The following is a 7,970-nucleotide window of genomic DNA, read 5'->3' on the forward strand; positions in this document are numbered from 1 at the left end:
CAGCCATTGCTACGCTCCACACCTACCCCGTCCTGCAGCAGCGGAGGCAGGCGGGTCCCAGAGACCGGGCTGCAGTGGGCACAGGGGCATGCTGGCTCACAGGCGGGCATCGTAGTAGTACTCCAGCAAGTCAAGCTCATCGCGCTTGCTTTTGCCAGCTCTGCGCAGCCCCGCTGGCCGCTCCCGGGCTGCCCGGGTCCTGAAGCGAGGCTGCTTGGGTTTGATGCCATAATCTGCAGTGAGAGCAGAGAGGCTGGGCTCAGCTCTGGGGCTGCTCGTGGGGCTGGGGACAACCACCCATCTGGAGGGGTGAGCGTGTGGAAAGGGGGTTCAGAGAGGCGAGAGCACTGTACCGTCCACCAGGCCAAAGTGCTGCTGTGGAAGCTCCAGGGGAGCAGAGAAGTCCTCAGGGACCCAGTAGCTGACCCTGTGGAGGATAACCAGGGGCAGCAGTGAGCCGAGACCCTACTGCGCTCGCCCATGCTGGCACAACAGCTCCCATGCACCCCTTATCTTCACCCAGCCCGGCCAGCTCTCGAGGGCTTGGTGCCACAAGAGCCAGCCCACGCCTAGGCCAGGAGCCCTGGGGTACCTCTGCAGGTACCGGGGCGGGGGGGGGGGGGGAAGCACCGTCACCTCTGGCGCAGGGGCCGCGGGCGGGCAGCCCCCAGCAGCAGGGCGAGCAGCAGGAGCCAGCACCGCATGGCGCACGCCAACACTGGCTCGACGGCGAGGTCACAGAGGAGCCACCCCGGTGGCCTGGGACACCGGCTGGGCTGGGCAGGAGGCAAGTGCGGCCAAAGCCCTGGAGTCCCCAACTGCGGTGGCCCATTAGGGGGTTGGGTGTGTGTGTGTGTGTGTGTGTGTGTTACATCCCCTATTTCAGGTGCTGAGCTGAGCAGGCTGTGACCCCTGCAGCACCGGCATCCCTCGAGGATGGTTCAGGTAGGAATGCTCCCGTCACCCACTTGAAGCTAACACACCCAGCAGTTTCCAGCTCCCAAGCTCTGCGCAAGGCTGGCAGCTGCCTGTGGGGCAATCCAGTGCCACCAGCTGGCTACCCCTTTGTCCGGGCCAAGGGAGCCTCCACAGCAGCTCACTGAGCAGACTGGTGCCTCAACTGTCCACTAGTTAGCAGAGCAGATACAAAAAGATGGCCATGGCTTTCCACGCCTCTCCTGGGCCCTTTATTAAGCACAGCACAGCAGTATTTGCTGAATTAACCTCTTCATTTCTCCTCTTCTCTGCCCTTGGCCAAGGCCCTGAGCACTGGCTGGCAGCCACTCTGCAAACCCTTTTAGCACACATTAGGTGCTAGGAAAGCAGCCCGCAAACTGCAGCTCTCCATACCCCCAGGGGAACCCCAGGAAACTGGGGACTGAACCATGCACCTGGAGTTACAGAGGCTACCTTCATCAGCCGAGCACTGTGTGGGGCCCTGCCTGACACAGGCTTCTAAGGGACAGCGTATCCCAGGGCAGACAACTGCAAAAGCTGCTCTTTCTGATAGAGAGAGAACTGCTGGCAACCAGACACGAGAAGAGCCCATGCAAACAGGGGAAGAGAGGTCCTCCAGCTCAATTCTTTCTGTTCAGTCAGTTTATTTGACAGACAAGCCCGCTCCAAGCAGATCGGCCAGGCACGGCCAACACAAGCAGGTCAATCTCAGCGCCATGAGGTGGGAGACAATGCTCTCCAAAAAACCACTACGCTGCCGGCTTTATTATAGAGCAGCCGTATAAAAGGAGAAAAATCAAGTGCTTTTAAAAAAAAAAAAAAAAAGAAAAAAAAAAGAAAAAGAGATTGTCCCATCACCATCGCTGCAGCCACAGCCCGGTCCAGAGAAAGAGGTGGCCAGGGTCTCTCCATGCATGTAGCGTCCATCATTCACAGACAGATCTGTTAAAAAAGTTACATACACCCCCCTCCCCACCCTGCAGAACAGGAGCTTCTCATTGATGGCTTATCTGGAAATTAGACATTATCAACATCCCTCCCCCAGCCTGCTTGCCCTCCTTAGAAATGTCTAGCCATGATCTTAGCAGAGAACAATCATCTTCTTCTCATCAGCCCCAGTTATAGAAATAGATTTTCTGCCAAGCAGGCAAGTAATCCATCAGTGGCCCTGAAACAAGAGAAGAGGGATCACGCACATAGAAAGGCAAGAATTTGAAGCTGTATGTATACAGGCTACATCCCCCCTTCTCATTATGATACCCAACAATCCCAAATCTCCAGTTACACCACTCCCTCAGAGCGGACACATCCAAGCTCCAGTGGGAAGGGGGTTTTTATGATGTGCAAGGGGAAAACCTGCATGCAGCGAGTCAGGAGGACGCTGCTGCGGCACAGGAAAGAGGGAAGACAACTCAGTAATAACGAGCAGGTGCAGACACAGAAGCAACTGCTGTAGAATGAAAACGCTTATGTAGCACATGGCTTAATGCAGGCTCCAACGCCTCTCCGAAATCACTAACTGGAGGAAGCGGCTCCTGAGCTAGCCAGCTTTGTGAACTCCCCAAAGAAAGTACCATCCCACAATGCCAGGCTGATCTAATGCCACATCACTGCCATGAATCACTCCACAAAAGGCTTCACATCAGCAAGGAAGAGGGGGAGGTGGAATTCTGGCCCATAATAAAGGGATCCTCTGGTGAAGGACTAGGAGAAGACAGACCTGGTTCGGCCCTTTGATTTACAATTGGCTCCTGGGTGGGTCGATACCTCTAGGCACACAGGTCTACCTTACCCCTCATGTCTACACTGCAGACTGGGGATCAAGGAAACGAGTTCAAAAACAGGGGCTGCAAAGCAGGGCTCTGGCACACCAGCTGAGGTGCAGAAAGGGAGCCCAGGAGAACAGGCCGAGGTGGCAGAGACCGAGCTCTGCAGCCTGGGAGCGCACAGGGAGATTTATCACTGTGGTCGAGCACAGGTCCCTAATAGCCAGGAAGCAATGCATCCTTTCCTGTTCCAGTTTAAAACAACACAAGCATCAATACAGGGTGCACTGGTGCTAGCCCTTCTAGGGACTTCCCAATTCCTTCCTCAGGTTGGAAACCAATTGACAGATGTTCTGCCCAACTCCCCTGATTTTTCTGCACCCAACAGAAAGAGGGACATAGCAGCGGGGCCCACTTACGTGTGACAAAGCCAACTCCAGGCACATAATCAGCCAACAAGCGCAGAAGGAGGAGGATCCTGCCCCTAGGAAGGGAGAAAGTATAAACAAGTCCAGTGGGACACCTCCTGCCCCAGCTGTTGAATGCACGAACAGCAATGGCAGCTGTTACACAAGGGCTCAGATTAACCTGGTCACAGGCACCCAGACCTCTTCAGATCTACTCACCCAGTCCCCTGATGCTATTTCTGTTAAAAGGGAAATTTTCAGCAAAAGCCCAGCAGGGGCCCCTTACTCTGAGTATCGGTCATAGAAAGGAGATCTCAGCAGGTAGTACAGCAGTAGGATGGTTCGTCGCCTCAGCTCTGCTCGCTCTCGCCTGTTCAGGTCCTTCAGATCACTCAGCAAGCTCAGACTGGAAGGAGACGGGCAGAGAGCTAACTCACGGCAACGGCAGCCAGCAGGGAAAAGCAAGTGGGTTTCTAAATGCCCTCCGTTCTCAGCTCCACGCAGAGCAGGCTGCACCAGCTCAGAACAGAGAGCACCATAAGTGCTGCAGAAGATAACTACATGTGTCAATCTCCCAGCTAAAGACGAGGCCCAGCCCCTCTGCGTATTTCTCTCAGTAGGGCCTGCCCTGGACTGGGGAGCAGGGGGAAATGTGATGCTCAGCCACCACCAACCTCAAACACCTGCAAAGACTCTTCCTCAGACTGACCTAGAGATGTCCAGGACTGCTGAGAGGAGCCAGGGTTTCCACGATCTCTGGCCCCACACTCCTAAACTCAATACTAGGAACACAGTCAAGGAACAGAAAGAATCAGAGATGCCTAACAAGAGGCAGGCAGACAAGTGATGCCCTGGGTACCAGCAAAGCTCTGCTGAGCCCAGGAGAACACACTGTAAGGCAGTGCTGGGGGGGGCCCAGGGGAGGGGCTGGAGGACTTGCACCCACAACTCCAGCAGCTGAGGCTAGCCATCAAGGCGTAAGGGAGGAGAACCCAGGCCTCTGCCTAAGCTGCCTGGCGTGGCACTGCCCTGCGCCAGCGCCGAGCCCGCAGCACCCTCTGCCGGCACCCGGGGTATGGCGTGAGCCCGCACGCAGCCAGGGCAGGATACGGTGGAGCAGAGGGCGGGTAATGTAGATGGATTCTGCGATGGTTTCTTGGAGACCCAGAGGGGTGGGAGGCTGGTTCATCTCCTCGGCTCTTCGGCTCTGCGACTCCTCCCTCTGCTGGGGGGACCCCCAGTGCCGGGACTGCAGGGATGGGGCTGAAACAAGCAGATCAGGACACTAACACAAGTAAAACCTTCCTCCCGTGTTTCCCCGCACCACAACCCCACTGCTTTCTGCACCGTGAAGGCGTGAAACAGGAAAGCTTGAAGAGCTGCGCACACAGCAACTGCTGCGGCTGACCAGCACCCTCAGAGCTTGCCTCCAGAGGGGACAGAGCAGGGAGAGGTGCTCGTAAGGTCCATGCTCCTCAAAGCATAACCACGCTGAAGGGTTGTCTCCATTGCACAGCCCACTTAAGAAAATACAATTTAAGCACAACCCTTGCACCACACGCCTGAATCCCCATTGCTTTGATGTCCCCCCACCCACAGGGCCCAGTGACGGGCAGGATATGCCCCAATACAACATTCTGCTCTTTACTGCCCACACCCAGGTCATACATGAAGGGCACAGAGCAGAAACGGCTCAGGCAAGGACAGAAAATGGGCTCAGCTACTTACTGCTCTGGAGAGAGCGCACAACACGGCTGGAACGCCTGCCAACATAGGTCTGATCCTTCCCTGAGGAGTTGTCCTCCACGTCTGCAAAAGAAAAGAGCCACAGAGGTCAGGCTCCAAAGGAACACGCCTCACCCCAGAGCTGGCAGGACCCTTCCCTACATTGCCATCAAGAAGACCAGACTGAAAGTTTAATCTAGGGCAAAACAGACCATCCTGAAGGGGCCAACACTGCACAGAGCTGTTAGAGGATGAAAAGGTAAATCTGCCTGACATTGCCCAGGCCTAGGATCTCTTTCCTCACTATCAGACCAGGGGACACACAGCCTGACTCACAGTTCAGCCAGTGGTTCCAGGCTTGGACTCCTTCACCCCTTCCTTCCAGACTGTAGGACAACCCTGCCACTAAGCTAACTTGTGCTCTGCAGAGGGTGGAAAGTTCAACATAGCTCAGCTTTGTGTACTGAAGCCTTACAACTGTGCCACCCAAGCCACTGCTCTGATGAGTAATTCCTAGCAGGACAAGACATGTGGCCCAGCGAGGCGCCAAGCCAGTGATGACAGCACCGTGGGCTCACCTTGGGGGTGGAGAGGCTGCTGCTGCTCCCTGTTCAGCGGCACAATGGGAGGAGATGTCTGGATGCCAGCTTTGTACCACAGCAGGAGCAGGAGACGAAGGATGGCTCTGTGAGAAGATACATGGAAGCCTTCAATACCAGGCTATGGAGCTGGGCTCCTGTTGCACTGGAAAGGTGGCTTCCACAGAAGAGGGAAACACTCAGGTCTGCTCAGGGCAACTGGCAAGGCGAGAGGGGTAAGGGTCCCCTTCTGTGGCACAGTAACCAGCACGCCGTGGGGCTCCAAACTCCCCCAGCCTCAGGGACCGGCAGCTCAGACCTGCTTGGGCTTTTTCCTGGGGTACTGCTGAGTCCCCTCCAGATCCCCTTTCCGAGCGCACGCTGTCCCTTCCCCTCCGCCCGCGGCACTTACTTAGCCAGCTGGATGAGGACAATGATGGTCCACCGGCCCATCTCCCCCCACACCCTGGCTGTCCCCATCTCTGCAAAGACCTCCACGCATTCTAGCACACTCAGCCAGGTCAGCAGCTTCTGCTGGGGCAGCGACTGCAAAACACAGAGGGGAGGAGGGGGACAGGATGCAGGTTCTGCTTGGGAGTTAAACGGGGCAGAAGCACAGCCCAATCTGGCAGGACTCTCAGAAATAAGCACCGGGTGGCCTTGGAAGTCACAGCCCCAGAAGGAAAGAGTGGCGCCTCCACCGCGGCCAGGGTCTACGCACAAGCCCACTTCTCTACCTCCAAGGAGGGGCAGACGGAGACATCACAGCATCACGCAGAGCTGCTACCCCAGAAACACGGAGAATATCACAGCTGTATCTTGGATTGCCTTCTACCCCAGCTGACACAGCTGACAGTCTCCTGGGTTGTGGCACTGCGCCTGAACTCCACAGCAAAACTCTCTCCTCCTCCTTGTCCCGGAGTTGTGATACAGCACAAACCTCCTCCCTGGTTAGAGCTGACGAGGGAGTACGCTTGGAGTAGAGGGAAGGGGACCCAGCATCCACAGTCACACCAGAGCAAATGCCTGCTGAATACAGCATCAGTCTAGGTTCCAGGCAGGAACCCCAAGAGAGTGGGTGCTCTTCCAGCCTGGGTCCCTGCTCCCCACGTGGGAACTTGCTGGTGCTGTCAACCACAGGATTTAACCCGTTGAAAAGCATCAACAAAGACAATATAGCTGAAATTCACTTCGGCCTTTAACAACCAGGAAAGCAAGTCTTCTGCATTTCTGTTCGTTACACACCTGACACTCCAGCCAGAGAGCTGCCTACACCCAAACCCACACAGCGGGCAGGCTTGCAACAGAAGAGGCCTGTCTGGAAAAAAACGCCCTCCTCCGCATTCCCCAAAGGGTCTAACAAGTGCTGGGAGCCAGCTTGGGGCTCTTGCAAGAGACACATAGAAGCAAGGTGCTTGTGCTTGTTTTGCTCAATAGCATATGCAAAGGAAGAGTCTGAGGGACGTAGACTGAGGGACATCTGAGGGACATATCAGAGCTTCAGTGCTCCAGAGCCACTGGTCTGGCAACAGCGATGGTTATTCAGCAACACCTTTGCCTAGCTCAAGTTCTGAGCTTCTCAAAAACCAGTGAAGCTCCTGGTGCAAGCCAGGGCCTGATTTCTGTGGTCCAGGGTCACTCCTCCAAGCCAGGAGCTAGAGTTTACCTGCGTTCAGAGGTTGCCTCTGGCCTCTACATACCTGACAGCAAAGAGAGGCCACAGCAAAGAGCTGTTTATTTCTACAGACACTCCCTGATAGCTTCTGCAAGGAAGAAAGCATGTGTCCCAAATCTTCCTCCCACACACGCCAGCCTTACCACGGGCAGGCTCCGCTGCAGCTCCTTTCGGAGAATCCAATCATTTAATAGCACTAGGAGGTTGGAGGCAGAGTAGACTAGAAAAGGAAGAGAAGAACACCGCAGTTACGGGATGCACACGAAGCAAACCGAAGCGGGACTGCTACCTGTTTCCCCAGCAGGGGATGAGGGAAGAAGGGCAACAAGAGGTGCAGATTCCTCCCACAGGCTGCCGGAGGATGCAGCCAGGCGTGAAGAAAACAGGGAGTCCGGGGAACGGCCCCGCATGCCGCCACGCAAAGAGACACCGCCAGCCCCCCGCTGCCCACCTACCCAGCTCCGACAGGGCGTGCGAGTCCGAGAAGCGACCTGCGAAGGGAGGAGAGCGGCTACCAGCCAGCGCCCAGCGCGGGGGGAGGCCCCCGATCCCCGCTGGGCCCCGGCCCCCCACAGCCCCCCGGGCAGGTGCCGGAGCGGGGCCCGGCCCAGGCCCAGGGCCAGGCCCAGGCCCCGGCGGGAGGGACGAGGGCCCGGCCGCCCCCCTCCCGCACCTGGCAGCAGGTAGGAGAGGCCCCTCACGGTGCCCTCCAACTGGGCCGTGGCGGCCGGGTGCCGCCTCACGTACTCCTGGTAGCGCTGGCACAGCAGGCGCAGCCGCCCCGCCGGGCCGCCGCCGCCGCGGGCAAGGACCGGGGCCGGAGCCGCCGCCGCCATGGCTGCCGCGGCCGCGCGCTTCCGGG

At 57.2% G+C, this 7,970-nt stretch overlaps 2 protein-coding genes across 2 annotated transcripts; both read right to left on the bottom strand.

Moving 5' to 3' along the window:
- Positions 1 to 96: 96 nt before the first annotated feature.
- On the bottom strand, positions 97 to 704 carry FREY1 (Frey regulator of sperm-oocyte fusion 1; the record flags this gene model as incomplete). The annotated part of the gene is made up of 3 exons (XM_082317870.1): positions 97 to 233; positions 354 to 421; positions 637 to 704. 3 exons carry the CDS (start codon positions 702 to 704, stop codon positions 97 to 99), a joined length of 273 nt encoding a protein of 90 aa, XP_082173996.1.
- A 523-nt stretch (positions 705 to 1,227) lies between these two features.
- On the bottom strand, positions 1,228 to 7,944 carry PEX16 (peroxisomal biogenesis factor 16; the record flags this gene model as incomplete). The annotated part of the gene is made up of 11 exons (XM_082317200.1): positions 1,228 to 2,125; positions 3,143 to 3,207; positions 3,417 to 3,536; positions 3,840 to 3,912; positions 4,241 to 4,393; positions 4,859 to 4,939; positions 5,434 to 5,540; positions 5,846 to 5,979; positions 7,252 to 7,328; positions 7,564 to 7,599; positions 7,782 to 7,944. The coding sequence occupies 11 exons, from the start codon at positions 7,942 to 7,944 to the stop codon at positions 2,067 to 2,069; spliced, it is 1,068 nt and encodes a 355-aa protein (XP_082173326.1). The 3' UTR covers positions 1,228 to 2,066.
- Between the last annotated feature and the right edge of the window lie 26 nt (positions 7,945 to 7,970).

The sequence above is a fragment of the Platalea leucorodia genome (assembly GCF_965183815.1).
Source record: "Platalea leucorodia genome assembly, chromosome: 7".
NCBI classification, from domain to species: Eukaryota; Metazoa; Chordata; class Aves; order Pelecaniformes; family Threskiornithidae; genus Platalea; species Platalea leucorodia.